General features: G+C 36.7%; 1 protein-coding gene across 2 annotated transcripts in view; it reads right to left on the bottom strand.

Moving 5' to 3' along the window:
- Window positions 1-16,271, bottom strand: part of TMEM2 (transmembrane protein 2) — a 66,289-nt gene that overhangs the window by 32,118 nt on the left and 17,900 nt on the right. For both annotated transcript variants that reach the window (XM_012721540.1, XM_004677575.2), the window contains exons 3-10: window positions 13,909-14,049; window positions 12,533-13,094; window positions 8,928-9,097; window positions 5,267-5,455; window positions 3,585-3,754; window positions 1,583-1,792; window positions 1,041-1,246; window positions 833-902 (exon numbers count right to left, since the gene is read on the bottom strand). In XM_012721540.1, the coding sequence (XP_012576994.1) occupies window positions 833-902; window positions 1,041-1,246; window positions 1,583-1,792; window positions 3,585-3,754; window positions 5,267-5,455; window positions 8,928-9,097; window positions 12,533-13,094; window positions 13,909-14,049 (1,718 nt within the window). The remainder of the gene's footprint in view (window positions 1-832; window positions 903-1,040; window positions 1,247-1,582; window positions 1,793-3,584; window positions 3,755-5,266; window positions 5,456-8,927; window positions 9,098-12,532; window positions 13,095-13,908; window positions 14,050-16,271) is intronic.

Raw genomic sequence — 16,271 nt, 5'->3', positions numbered from 1 at the left:
TTCCAACAGCAGGAACTTTACAGGAACAGTTTTTTTTTTTTTTTTAAACTGAGAGAAAATAACCCAAAGAATGAAAAAGAAGAATGCATGCACATCTATTAGAATTGAAGTCTGCTTTCTTTTCTCACATAACATGAATAATGGAAACCTGAAATAATGAAATATCCAATCTTTCTGCCCTGTCGAATAAAAAATTTGTTTTATGTTCCTTAAGAAAATTAAAGACAGGAATTCCATATTTATCCAGGGATTGATACCCATTTTCTGGTTATTGCAAAGAAATGTTTTCTTCAACTAATCTTTCATTTCTCCCTGGGGAAAATACTAAGTATTTCTTTCCTTTCAAAAATTTTAATAACCATGATGTACAGACATGAATGTTTAGGTTTTACTGAAAAGCTAATATTTCTGTATTCTGACTTTGAAAACAGGTATAAACATAAAAGTATGTATCTTAAATATTTCATTTTTAGATTACAAATTAACAGTTTTAAATCATACTCTCCAAGCCTATCGAGAGGCTTGTTGTCCAGATACAGTTCATTTAGACTCTTACGCTATTCGTACGTTTGCTAAACAATTCAAAACACATAGTTCATAAGACACACAGTTGAGTTTAGTTGCTTTATCAAAGAGATGAAATTCATGGATATATATGATCCCTGTATTTAACAGAAGGATAGAACCAATTCAAATATTTCCTACTCATTGTTAAACAGAACTAGAAAACTATGTCATATGAGTGCGATATCACTTTATATAGAAACCAGAATATTTATAAACATGGATAAAATAAATAAGTAAATACAAACTGAAAGCAATTTAATAATACCTGTGACCCTGCTGCTGCATTATTAATCAGATTATTGTTTGGATGAGCAATCCAGAAAGTTGAAACAGCCCTGCAAGACATATTTTAAGGTGATTTAAAATACTCTCCATGAAAAATCCTGCCCACTAAAACCCTGCCCCAAAACATCTTGCCCAAAAGTCAAAGGGCTTGACCAACATGCAAGTTTTTCTCTCTGCCAGTTACTCACATACAGTCTGTGGAAGGCACAGGAATGTAATTTCCGAACACTTTTTCTCGCATGGCAATACACATGGAGTTATTCCTGTCAGTAGGGAGGAGGGTGCCTGGCTTGGTGAGAAGTCCCAGATTGTGAAACAAAGTATTTCTCTGTTCAATGCCATCCTCCAAAAAGAAACAATGACCTAGTGTGTCAAATCCAATAGTGTCTTTTATCTGCAGAAATACAAGTGTATAATGTCATTCGTAGCAAGATTGATTGTGGTTTAAGTAACAAGTACATTCAGTGTTGCATGCTCAGTATAAATACAAAAAGAAGTCTACATCTTAGCTGAATGACCAAAGTCAAATGTCAGAATTTATTGGTTCCTTCAGAGATTAATTTGGGTGATTAAAAGAAGTGGGCTTCCTCCACTCAGCAAAACAGCGGAATTCTCAGAAAAGCTGGATACAGTAAGGCATGTGGTGCAACAGCTTAATTACATAAAGTTGAGGAGCCATGAGAACTTACAGCTTCAATAATGTGCATCAACATAGTGGGAGGTGACTCACCAGCAAGCCGTTGGTCCCATGCACAGTGATGCACCTAGAGAAACTGTGATGAATGGACAAGCCGTCCACAAAGGTCCCGAGCCTGTACCCTCCTTTATAATCCACATCTCCACACAGGTGAAAGTGAACAGGATAGCGTCCCAAGCGCTGCTGACCCATATGTTTCAACTCTACATAAGACAGATGGACTGAGGTAAAATTTTTCCTTATCTGTAAGGAAAGATAAATGAAATCAAATGGCAACATTACAGAATAGAAACATAGCCTACTGGAAAAGGTCTGAAGGAGAATATACATCAAAAATGTTTTCTTTTGAGTGGTACTTTTCCCAGATCTCTAGTTAGGAAATTAGTAAAGGTTTCTTTATAGTGGTGAATAGTTTAGAAAGCTAGCCAGTTGCTTAAATAGTCACTGTGGGAAAGATTGTAGAGGATCTTTAAAAAATTAAAGTATCATATAATCTGGCAGTTTCACTCCTGGGATCCAAAGAAAAACGCTAGCTCAAAGGCTACTGGCATCCCTGTGGTCACAGTGTCAACACTTACAACAGCCAAGAAAGGGAAGCAAACAAAGTGAATAGATAAAGAAGTTGTAGTATATGTAGTTTAGATGTGTGCACAGGCACACACATTCAATAGTATATGCAACGTTATATTATACAGTCATAAGAAATGAGGACATACCATTTGTGACAATGTCGAGGAACCTTAAAGTCATTATGCTAGGTGAAATAAGTCAAACAGAAGAAGACAAACTATATAATCTCACAAGTGGAATTTAAAACAGAGGAGAGATCAGACTTGTGGTTACCAGAGACAGTTTGGGTAAAGGGGGAATTAGAAGGTGATCAAAATGTATGAGGTGACAGATATTGGTAAAATGTTATGTAACATAAAATCAGTACTAGGGATATAATGTGTGTAGTGACTATAGCTAACACCAGTTTATGATAGACAGGAAAGGTGTTGAGAGTAAATCCTAAAAGTTCTCATTATCAGGAGAAAAATACTTTCTGTTTTCACTCTATTTCACTATGTATGAAATGATGGATGTTAGCTGAACCTATGTGGCAATCAAGACAAATACACAATCAAATATATGTAAATCAAACCATCATGTTGCATGCCTTAAACTTATACAGTGATGCATGTCACTTATTTCTCCATAAAACTGGGGGAAATAGTCTCTTATTAGGAATAAAAGAAAACATAATCGGGAAGTCTACAGCAAACTTTTTGCTTGTGTGTTTTGATTTGTTCAAATATTCTGCCTCATTCTTTCATTTCTATAAATTCCACTGTAGTGCTCTACTGAACAATAGTTATTTCTGAAATCCTTTCCTGATGTTTTAGTTAGCATATAATATTTCAGTGTTTTTCTTTAAAGTCCTCTATTTTAATACCCTCACTATTTTCAAATGTTGGATTACTTTCAATCATATTGCTAAAAACAAACGGATAATACTGACCAACATTTCAGAAATATTAGTAACAGAAATGCTGTTAACAGCCAACCTACCCACTGTACAAAAAAATGACTTTAAAGCACTAACCAAAATGCAGCCCATAAATTCAACAGATTAGCACTTAGAACAATGTCCACCACTATGTAAGTGTTCAGAATTTAACATAATAACAATCTGCATACAAAAAATATCTTTATATTATATTTGTATGTGCATATTAGCACTGCTTACCTTTTGATAATATCATGTGTTAAAAAGAACCAACTGAATCTTTCAGATATTGCATACCTGGGTAAGGTTATTTTCTTTTCTCTGGTTCTTTCCCATGTAGTGATTTAATTCTTCATGAAACAATACCTAAGTGGCCTAATTTTAGGCACAATCAACCAAATGAAGTTATCTAAATCTCACTATCATTTGAGAGAGAAATGAAATTCTTTTTAATATTCATATAGATCTCATTCTAAAACTTGAATGGGCCTTCAAACACGTATTTAGAACCAGTATTTCAATGAACTCAACAAATCTTTTGCCTACCATGACATGTCCCCCAAAGGTATCATAATCAAAGAATTGGCACTGGTTTCCAGCATAGCATGAATCTTCCATTTCTCCTCGGATCAGAACATTTCGGGTAAGAATTCCAACCTCAGCTCTCATGTCGACACCATCAATGATCTCACCCATGTGCAGGAATTGAGGAGTTTCTGGTTGATGTGGGTAAGGGGAAAAGAATATTATAACAAAGAAAACATGAAACTTACGTAAAAACAAAAAAAGCCAGTTCCCTGGGGTTTATTTTTATTCCTGGGGTTTATTCTGAAACCCCATGAAATTACCACCACCCTTGTCCTTCCCTTCTTTTCCTCCTCTCTCCTCTAAATGTGTTCTGTGCCCCCAACTGAGGACACATTAAGAACCAGATGCATAGTGATACAGAAAAAAACAAGGCTTTGTAGATGTAGATAATAGAGTGTCCATTTGTTTTGCTTTTACTTCAAAGTTAATGTAATATGTACTTGAACATTAATAGTGCAGAAATTATCATCTTTGCTTTCCTGCTTTTTATTATGCATTCTTTTAAATTCCCACCTATAAGAGAAGTTTAGAAGCACTTTAGTAATAGGTTTATTCTGATGCTTTTATTAAATAAACTCAGGGGAAATAATACAAATAAATCAAGAGTTGAGATCATAAGAATTCGTTATCATGTAGACTTGTTAACAAGACTGGGAATTTTTAAACAAAATTAATGCCAGATGGTATCAAATTTTTTTTGTTTGCTATCTGTTTATACTCTGTATTATCAAGCAAGAAAAGTGCAACATGAATACAGAGAAAAACTGCCAAGTGAGTCAATCATCCTACTTTTTTTAAAAGCACAAACATTTCCCTTAAACTTTAAAGGTCTAAATAACCCACTGAGTACTTATTAAACGGTTACTGTAAACACTTTTGTTTTCTACTACAAATGTATAATCTTGAGTACAGAAGGAAAGAAAGCAACATAATGAGTGAAATATCCAATGAATCCCATAATTAAGGCAACATATGAAGAAGCCTTGCCCAGTACCAGGCGCAGAACCAGCTTCTGGTAAATGTCAGTCATTGTTTCCAAACACAGTTTACAGTAAAAATCTCAAAGTACCTTGCTCCTCAAAAAACATCTTATTCAAAATTATTATAAATAATGTTTTTATGAAAAATGTCCTTTGGCTTCCAGTTTACATACTAGTAAGATCTACCTTTTGACAAAGAGGAAGATACTCCAAATTTTTTTTTAATTAAAAAAAGCTTTTTTTAATTAAAGAGAAAGATTTTTATTTAAAAATAGATCCATTTGATAGTTGGGTTATTATTTGAAAATAGAAAATTCTTAAGAAAGAAACTGAGAATAACCTTGGACGAAAAAGTCATCTAGTCAATATCTTTATTTTTCTCACACACACACACACACACACACACACACACACACACACACACACACACAAATACTGATTCATCTATTACATGACTACCAGCAACATTATTGCTTAATAACTATTTTTATCTAATATCCTCTGGGATCCAATGGCCATATACCCCACTGCTAAGACCACAAAGGCTGGTAATGGTGATGGTACATTAGCATCAAGGAGGAAGAGAAGGATGACTGGGAGAAAAAATAACTCTAAGAATCACATCTTAGAAAAGAGTCCCTCCCAAGACGTAGCTGATACCTTTGACCTTGACCTGGAAGCGACTGCATTCGGGACAGGGAAGAAGGGTGAACTCTTCCGCTTGGTACATGGAATAGTCTGTGCTTGCAACCACAATCTGGTCTCCAGCCTTCCAGCTACTCACATCATCCAACAGATGAAGTTTCACTCCATCTACGACCTCTACTCGAAAACCTGAAAGAGAAACTCCTAAACCAAAAGGTAAGAAAGTGATGCATTAAGATTTTTTTCTTTCTAAAGTCAATTTCCCTAGAGTCACAAATCCAAAGTTACAATAAACAAGCCAGCAAATGTTTATTAACCATGTGCCAGTCATTCTGCAGATATTAATACTAAAAAGATGAAAGTATAGCCCCTGCCCTCAAGGAGAGAGCTCCATACATCTCTAACCACGAAAAGGCCATGTGTTACTTCAGTTAGTCATTCTTTTATGATTTTGAAGAAGTCTTTCATTCCCCAAATCTCTTGCTATATTTTAACTCAATGCCAAAATAATAATATTGATGACAAGCCATTCTAATGGAACATCTCACACTAGGGTAGAAACTGCCAGCACAAACAGATTTATAAGAAACGTGCCATGCTTTGATTTGATCCCAGAACAGAAGAAATTGAGCATTAGTGCACACACAATTGCTTTAAACAATCTTTTATTTTCATGTCTTTGTTCATGCCTTCATCTCTACCTAGACAGGCAAGTCAGTTGAGAAGGGAAAATACCATCTTTCGATGATAATTGTTTACAAAATATCTGTAGCACTCTATCATCCTTCCAGCCAATTGGCATACTACTCTGGGGTTACTTTATGATAATGATTCCAAGCGATGATAATAAGAGCAAAAATAAAACACATTTGATTCAAGGAATGAAAACGAGAAAAATTCAATGAAGGTAAAAGGAATGATATCAATAATGTTACAGTCTTGAATCAACTATCTTGGTAAAACCTAACCTGAGCGAATCTTGGATTCTGTTCTTTCCACATGATCTAGCCTTCCTGTTTCTACAAAGTACCCAAAAAAGTACCTAATAAAGTGGTATTTTAATGTTTCTTACATTCAGATAATAAAGATTATAATAGGATTTGTCCAAAAAAAAATCAATGACAGAAATAACTATTAAAAATAACAATAGCTAACAGTTAAGATTTCATACATATAACCTTTCATCAAAACAACTTTGAGAAGTAGGAACAAACAACTACATGAATTAAAGAAGAGAAGTGAAAGGTCAGGGAGTTTCAGTAACTCTTAAAAAATGATATAACCCATAATTAAATGTTAATCTAGTTCCCAGAGCCCAGTTTCCTAACCTCTATATTATTCTGCTTTCCCAAGAATAAAGACAGAGAAGTTGAGAATAGAGATTTCATGATAGCAGCATCACTACCCAAAACTGCAGGTTTTTACCTCAAAAAAAAATTTTAACAGGGCAACTAAGAATTACTAATTTTTCATTGAAAATTTTAATACTATTCAAAAGAATGATCAATAAATATGACTGCAACCAAAAATACTATTTAAAAAATATGAAGAAGTAAGTTTTGACTTTAAAAATTATTAGTATTTGTTTCTGGTTGGGAAAGGAATTCAGATCTGGATTACTCAATAATTCCTCGCTTCTCTCTGGCTTTCGAAGAAAATCTTGTGCAAAGTTATCTTTAGTAAAAGTTAGCACTACTGGACTGGGAGTATGGGAGAGAAGCAGTTCATCCTCCCTGCTTCCTGGACATAATTTCTAACTCTTGTAGAAAATGAGTATTACTGAGAATAAGAGACACAAACAAGACCCTGAAAAAGCTAGAATGCACCCTCTTCTGGAAATGAGTAGTCATCAGTAATGTTGAACTGGAGACAAAATTTCACTTAAAGAACACGTTGATTCAATTTGTCAGTAATTACCCTCTGCCTGGAATATGATTAAAAACAATTCCCCTAAATTCTTCCAACACATCCAAATTCCTGCTAAGAAATGCTTCTCATTTACCTCTTCTTTTTGCAAGAGAAAACCATAATGTATAAAAAGAGCAGTAGTCTTGGAAGAAGAAGATGATTCCTGCTTCCTCATTTATAGACGATACTAGCTGCTCACCCCAAACCCACAAGATTATGTAGAGGCAACGCACAAGTTCCTGTTACCAACCAGAACTCTAGCTGTTTGCTTTAAAGCAATTTCCTTATTAAGTACAATGACATGACATATACCATCATCAGCAAAGTCATGTTTGCATCACTGCTAAAATAGCTAACAAGTATTGTTCACCATAGATGGTATGCTATAAACTTCATCTGCTTGACATTTGACACTTAAATCACCCTTCAGCAGTAGTTTATATTATTACCATTTTACAAATGAGGGGTAGGAAGTCACATGCTCACTATCGTACAGCAAGGGAATGAATATGTGAATGAGTGCAGACACTGTGTCTCCAGGAATCCATTTTGTGTAACAATTTGCTGTACTGCCACTCAAAACAGTATGGGCCCAGCCTAAAATAAACCCTGTGAGATAAGTGTAGATGGAAAAAAGCACTTATTCATTATTCATTTCACATCAACAGACAGGATGCTGTCAACTCATAACTGCAGCCCCCCAAAATCTGGCAGCTAAGTGAAATTTAAAAAATTAAAAATTCTATAGCAAACATCCTTACATAAAAAAAGTCAGATGTACCTTTAATACTCGGTGATAAGCATTATTTGAACAAAGTATAGTTCTGAAAGATCAATTACAGTAAATCCACATGAAGAAAATGTAAAGACATAAGATAATTTTACATTATGTTGTTTAAGGAGAGGAAAACAAAAAAGAACAGCAGAGAACATGTAAGATAAAGAAATAGATTATTATGTACCAAAATAATGATCTAAGACTGATAGGATTGATAGTTAATTTCTCCTTTTGGTGTTTTCCAATATATCCATAAAACAAATGTACTTGCTAGATCATCAGGGAAAAACTGCTTAAAAGGATAAATTTGTTACATAGAATGCACTCAAAGGTACTATTTGCTGATAGATCTACATAAAAAGAAGATTCCGGGCCCTCCCTGGTGGTGCACCAGCTTAGGACGCAGCACTGCAAGCTGGCTGCAGCCACTTCAGTGCCAGTTCGATCCCCCGCCCCGGGGGTGACCCACATGGCTTGGCAGACCTCTCCTGACCCACCCACTGCTCCCCTCAACAGTGTACTTCACTGATCTGTCTGTTCTGCTCCCCCCTCTGTCTCTAGAGAATCCTCTCACCCACCACACCTCTGGATGTACCCTAGTTCTGTAAGCATAAATAAATAAATCTTTTTAAAAACAAAAAAAAGATACCAAGTATAAGCTTAAATTCACTATCACCAGAACATTACCAAAGAGATTTTAGGGTATAGCCTATCACAGCTAGATTGGTTAAATCAATACCCCCAAGAAATAAATCTATTGCTATTAATTAACCATTCTTTATGACTCAAGAAGCAAAAAACAAAGTCCAGAGGGTGTGCCCAAAGTAGAATAATAGATCATTCTCTATTCCCCAGTAGGGAAACCATAGGCTTCACCTTCAACCAGCTGTGAAAACTAACCAGGCTGTTTCTTGAATACAGTACTACTTTTAAAAATATCTATCACAATATTTACCAATATCTTACAAAATATAAAAGGAACTTGCCTACCTTCAATCCATTCACTGTAAGCTGTCACAGCGAACTTCTGACCCTCCACAGTATAAAACTCTCTTTGGGCAAGAGCCTTCCCTCCACTACTATGATTTTCATAGTTTCTCACAGATTCATTGCAAGAAGCAGTTCCACCATCAATGACACCAACCAAAGCCCAAGCTTGCCTAGAAGGAAAAGAGCACATGTATTTAATGATCTGTGATGGTACCACTCCAAATCCCTAACATAATGAATATTACAAGTGCTTTGAATGTGTTTTATCTCAACAATCAACACCTCTTTTCTATAACAGTTTGCAAGTCAGACCTTGACTGAAGTAAATGGTGTCACAGAAGGAAGTGTACCTGGATTTTACACCATTGTTTGTTCAGCTCTATAATGTGGAACATCAATGACTGTGACTCCCACAAATCACCTATTTCCTCAATACACATCATTTGTTTCACTAACGTTCAGGCCACAACCCATTTATTTTCCTTCTTTTAAAATGAGTATTTTTAGTGGTGAATTTAATACAATGCACAGATGATTTCCATTGAACCACAACTGAAACTGATATAATGTAATAATGAAGTGTTATTTCAATTTAGAAATTATTAAAATTTTCCCTCAGAAATAACAAGTATCATTTGCTCTCTCTTCAACTCCCCTTTCTGCAGTGTTCTAAAGTCTAGTTACAAAGGAGAATCAGAGTTTTAGGAGTAAATCAATGCTCAGACCCAGTCCAGACCAGTCAAAGTCTTGACAAGCAGAGGACCGGTTCCCGTATGCTTCAGTAGGCAACACAATCACCCGTTTGCTTGCTAAATCAGATTGCCAGGCCCCACCCATAAATTGTTTGAGGTAGAGCCAGAGAATTTGCATTTCTAACAAGTTGTCAGATAAAACTGATGCTGTGGTGAACCACACTCTGAGAAACTCTTAATTAGAGAGAGAGGTTAGAGGAGTAGTTACCACATATTAATTGCCTGGGGACCGTTGGAGATCCTGGTGTAAATGATCTCTGGTGGCCCTTGGTTTCCAGACTTTTTCAAAATCTCCAGTTGTGCAAGTGAGGTTGAGAACGAATGGACTACTGGTTTCTTCACATGCTTAAATCACAGCTATCCAATAGAGTTTAAGGTTTATATGCTACATGCTAATTCATTAAAAACAATGTATTTAGAAATTCTATTTTATTTCAGTGATATTATACATCCCAGGGGCTTACTTAAGCTTAGTGCCAAAATCAGTTTTTAAAAAAGTCAGAAAATTTGCTTCAAGAGTCCTGGTTCAAAACATGAGAAGAAAAATGTCAGCTTCCTAACTCTAGGGGAAAAAAGTACCAAATTTAATCTCTGCCAGACAGATGGCTGGATAGTCACAGATAAAAGTAACCAAAGCATTCCTACAGCCTTAAAATTTCCACACCCACCCCTGTGTGGATTAGCTGCTCTTTGGCTGACAATGTTTTAAGCTCTATTTATATTCCTTGATATAGTGTGTGTGTGTGGGGGGGGGGGGTTTCAAACAAAGAATGTCTCAATTTATTATCTCCTATTGAAGGAATGAGAGGAAAAAAAATAACAGAGGCTTCCTTTATTTACCAGAACTGCCTCAGCAACACTAAAGCTATGTTCTATTCTATTACATTATCTCCAAACACTCCGACTTCCCTCTTCCACTTGAGGAAAATTTTAAACATTATCTTCAAGTGGTATGTTTATGTACTTTGGAGATAAAGTCAAAGCAATGGAACACTGGCAGAGTCACAACTCTTAATTCCTTCATCAAATCAGCAGTGGTGTTTTAAAAGAAACTAGAAACCAGCAGAAAGAAGATCCAACAAAAGTCAAACAAAATATTTATAGTGTATGATTACACAAATCTAGAACAATTATTGCACGGAAGTGAAAAAATGTATTCCCTCATAATACTGGAGAATGAAACAAAGTGTCTAACTTTGGGGGGAAAAAAATCTTCATTCCTAATTTGTTGAATTATAGAAGTAGCCATCAAGGAATGGGTAAAAAAGGTTCAGAGAAGCATTTCTTATCATAGATCCAAACTGGAAAACCACCCAGGTGTCCAACAGCAAGCACACTGTGACACAAACAAAAATTTCACAGCAGTGAAATGAGCTAACACTACACGTTGCATAAATGAGGCTCAATCACAGAGTAGTGAGCAAAGAGGTGAGACACACAATACATCATCTGCTTCCATTTATATGAAGTTCAAAAACAGGCAAGCCTGAACCTTAGTGTTCTCCCGTATTTAAGAGAGCATTTACCTTAGGTGAGGGGACCGGGTTATCTATGAACAGAGGTGCAGGGAGGAAGCCCTTGCAATGCTTTATTTCTTGACCTGGGTGGCAGTTACACAGGTGTCATGCCGTGACAAATCATAAAGCCCAATATTCTTATTTTTAGCACTTTTCTGTATGCAAATTACATTTAAAAATAATTTTTTTAAAAAAAACCTCTAGGGTTTTGCACTTGTTATTGCCTCTGTCTGGGGAACCCTCCTCTGCAGCTTACACCGCTTACTCCTAACCTCCCTTCAGTCCTCTCACCTTTGGGAAGCTTCCTCCAAATCCCCAAATTGGCTTCTGGAGGCCTTCTATTTATCCTGACAGCACACCCTGTAGTTATAGCAAGTATTTATTTTATTCAGTTTACCCACTGAAAGAAAGGGGCATTAAGACAGTGTCTTTTCATCTAAGTGCCTCTGAGTGAGTGCTGGGCACTTAACACCACTAATATACTCACTAGATAAAAAGTCAAAAAAATTACAGACCCTTCTCCTTCATGTTTCTTCTTAACCTTCGCTAGAATTTCTGTACAAAACAGTCAAGGCCGACTAACAATGATCAAAGGAAAAAATTAACTAGATCATCTGAATGTGAGTTTTGAAGTTCTCACTTTTCACTGCAGATATCTTCTGAATTTACGCAAAACAATAAGCAGAATTCAAACTTCTGTTTTTTGTTTTTTTTATTTAATTAAATGTTGAGCCAGCTACTTCCCCAGGCTCAGGACTGTATGAAGAAATCGTGATTAACTGGCACAAGAATCACAGAGTAGAAATGAATGGATTTCTTTGCTTCCATCTGGCTCCTCCCGCATGTGCCAGGGGTCCACAGACATGCACCCATCAAACAAGCAGGTTCAAACTGACCTGCAAAAGATTTCAGTAAGAAAAAAGAAATTGGGCATGGTCTGCTCCCTCAGACTTTGAACGTAAGTTTCTCTAACCTTCACACAAAATTGAATCTGAAGTTTCCATGCAGATTTTCCTCAGTTAGCCTGAATTTCAGAAGGCAATGAGAAAGGAAGAATCTTCACGGCTTAACTGACTGTTTTTCAGTACATTTCTGTTCATAACCTTCCCCAAACCCAATGCTACAGTTCACAAAAGGCTTCACAAACCCAAGACCAGGAAAGAGCTTGGTATCCATATCCCACCCTTCAGTTCCATGTTTCAAAACAAGGTTACCAGACCTCCCAATGGTGTGGTCCCTGACATCTGAACTGGGCTACTTTTCATGGGGTTCCTTTCTCCTCTCACACATGCACCCCAACACCTAGCTAAGAAGGAAAGTACAAAGATGTGCCCACCTGTAGCCCAGGCCTTGGATCAGCTTGCTTCCTAAGCGGTCCTGGATCATTTGTATGGTTCCTTGTAAGAGGCTTTTGGCTGCTGAATCTCCAACAGCTATAGCAACAATTCGTCCTGGATCCTGAACCCTCAGAAATTCCTGTAGTCGTCTGCTCTCATTGTGGTATTCATGGGTATCGAACTTCACACTTTCCAAAACTTTGGCTGTGTCTTGATCAATGACCCTCACATTAAGACCCCTGGAAAAGTCCTTTTCAAAAGCATAGGACCCAAAGGTCAAGCCTGAGGAATGCAGAGTTCTCGCCAGCAATGTCCAGGATGTCTTCTGTGCCCCATGGAGCTCCAGTGTCCCTCCAGCCTCCACACCAATAAATTTTTTGCCAAATATTGGCATATTTTCACCTTCATCTGATTTGCCATACAAGGCAATTGTCGCTTTGGATTTATAGCGGCATTTTTCTGCTCCAATATGAAGCGCCCCACCATCCTTGATCAGGATGTAACGAGTTCTCAAAGTAATATTTCTGAATCCATCCTTATCATCCCCAAACACAAGCAGTCCTGCAGGAAGCAACACTGGTATGAGCCAAGCCATGATTTCATATTAACATGGAAAAAAAGACACTTCCACAATTAAGTTGCGAAACAGAATTTTATAAGCATCCACTTAGAAAATTGGTTTTCAAAATACAGAAAAGGAGGAAATGAAGATTTCATATTTCAACACATTAAAAATGCCTATTTGTGGGTCCTCACTGGTGATATAAAGGGTTAAATCTCAATACTATCAAGCTATCACCAGCCACTGCAACATGAGTTCGATCCCCAGCCAGAGAGGTGACCCCCCTGGCACAGCAGACCTTTTCTATCTCTCCTGCTGCTCCCTTCATCAGTATATTTCAGTGTATCTACCTGTTCTTCTCTCCACTCTGTCTCTGGGGAATCTGCTCATGCCCCTGCACCTCTGGCCTATACCCAGTTCTTATATGCATAAATAAATCTTTTTTTAAAGATGTCTAGTTGTGAATTTCAATTCATTCACTTTGGAAATAAATCAGTTTTACAAAATTACCTAAAAGGCTATAAATCTGAATCTCACTGTTACACATGTTTACTCATCACTCTCCGTAGTTGTTACAGATTTAGCTGTGAGACATCACACACCAGAATTCCTTTTCTATACAATCAAGAGTCTTGACTGGACTGACTTCTAAGTTTCTTCTGGCTCTTGAGTTCCATGGCTCTTAGGAGCTTTCCTATCTCCATGGTTACAGGATATTACATCCTAGGATAAGAAGTTTTCTGCATGAAGAACATCCAGTGATGTCCAGAGTAAAGAGCAAGTATATGGGCCAAAAGACACAGGGCTTCTTACCTCCATCTTGAATGACTAAAGAATCCACTGTGGCATCCGAGGTCAGACGGAACATATCTCCTTCCTTAATAACAACTTGCTTTGCAGGATCTTGTCCTGGATCCCAGTTCCTGAGACGGGGGTTTTGATCTGGGCAATTCTCTATAAAGCAATGCAACACCGATAACCCATCAACTGAACTAAATAAAAGACCCTTAACCAAATCTAAGTACTACCATCATTTACAGTAATGAGAGCAGATATATTTTAATTTCCTGCCATAGTACAGAATGTCCATCCTACACTGCAGACACCTGTCAAATTCCTTACTTTCTCAATACATAAAAAGGATTTCACCACAAAGTTTATTTGTTATCATCCAGTTCTGCTCAATCTCTAGAAGGTAAAATGGGGTTCCCCTGAATCATTCCCTTTGGAAATAAATCAATAGTAAGTGGCAACACTGTGACTTGCCCCTGGATCCATACTAGGAAGTTGTTTTAGAAAATATGTTTACAACAACTAACAAATAAAAAATGGAAACTACCAAGCAATATGCATATTAGGTCTTCCCACAATCCTCCATAAGCACAATGAATCATAAAGGAAGTAATAATAGTATCTCTTCCATTGGAAGGCAGCAGCTGACACAGACTGCTCTTTACAGGCAGGTATACTTTACCAACAAAACTGCAAGGGAAAATTGGTTAAAGGCATCAATTCTCATTTTCACCTTTGAAGAAACGACAGATCAGAGAAACTAAACCAAGAAAACAAGTTCAGTGATAAGGGTGTTTTTTTTTAGCTGGTAGTATTCCTTTACTAGAATTAGAATTTTCCCCTTGAATAGCTGTTGATGGAAATACAAGTATTCCACATTTAATGCATGAGGCTTTTAGCCATTGCTATAATTACAGTAATGATCAACTTATGACCAAGACTGATTATCAAATCTTTTACTCAATATTAAGATACTATAAAATGTATAAAGCATAAAATTTAACTTGTAAGCCCTCAGAGCTTATAATCCTTGGGGAGGAAAAAACCACTATATATTAAATAATAAAATAGGTACAAAGCTCAGGGAGAGGAAGGGTGGGGTGATATTAAATGAGGAATTTCAACTGACAGGTGACACAAGACTCTCAAAGGGTGGCAAAAACTTAAAGGACAAAGACAGTGGAGATAAGAATAACAGTAGTGTAAGTATCCCTTGTAATTAAAGTTCATTTGGTGCTCAAAGTAACAAGGTGTACTCTATGTTTTTAGCTAAGTAAAAGTAAATATAGCAAGAGATGATATTAACAAGATATGCTTGGGAATTATATGAGGATGTAAGATCTATCTTGAGGAATAATATGAGAAAAAAATAGACTGGGTTAAACACAAAGATAGTCTTTTACATGGAAAGATTTGATTCCTTATTTTGAACTTGCATAACAAGTCACTTACAAATGTTATTTCATTTCTAACCATTCATGTTGCTTTCTCTTTGAGGTTATTGTAACTACTAGTTAAAAATTGCAGTCACTGGTTTAGCCCTTGGCAATTACTTTAGGCAATTAATTTTTGTCATTGATATTTAATTCTAATAAATCAGAAATAATAACCTTTAAGCTTTTCTTCCCATTGAAAAAAGAAATCTTTTGCATTTGTTCTGACTTAATACTGAGAATTTCTTGAACTTTTTTCCTACCTTCCAATTGTCCCAGAAAACATCTAGCTGGAATTCTCCACGATGCCATATCAGAAGCAAAGGCTTATCCTATGTACCAAGTGCTGGACCCAGTTAGAGAGAGGGAGATCCAGTTTTTTGAGATCTAAGGTCTATTACAATAGTTTTATAATTCTACTTAATTATGCATAATTATTCCCCAGAAGAGCATGCTTCATTAGAACTATCACCAAAAATTCCAGTCTGCTTCCTTCCAGTAAAGTATACTTAGTGAGAAAATATGTGGGCTACAGAATGCATTAAAAAATAGCTCAGTGTCAGGATGGCCGAGTGGTCTAAGGTGCCAGACTCAAGGAGAAAAAAAAAAGTAGCTCAGACAGGCCCACCTTCCCAGTTATCAGCTGGTTGGGCAGTAGGTGCATCGTCAAAGCCATGGAACAGATACAACCACAGGGAGGTTGACCCTGAAATAGCTTAGCATACCAGATCTTTCCACTGATACTTTCTTTGCACTTAGACTACCAAATTGTAAAACTCTTGAATGCTAATTTCAGGAATCGCATCAGTTCTTAGAACATGAAACAGCAATTAAAGCCACAGATTTCAGCCCTGGTTTTCAAACAATCTAGCAAGCCTTTCCAGCAGATTACTTGGGAAAGAATGACTCATTAGTAGTGCACTTGGTTACTCTGCTGGGGGGGGGGGGGGG

Source organism: Condylura cristata, unplaced genomic scaffold (assembly GCF_000260355.1).
Source record: "Condylura cristata isolate star-nosed mole 26May11 unplaced genomic scaffold, ConCri1.0 scaffold00006, whole genome shotgun sequence".
In the NCBI taxonomy this organism is placed as follows: domain Eukaryota; kingdom Metazoa; phylum Chordata; class Mammalia; order Eulipotyphla; family Talpidae; genus Condylura; species Condylura cristata.
The sequence above is the reverse complement of the archived record's forward strand: the minus strand, read 5'-3'. Positions and strand labels throughout refer to the sequence as shown.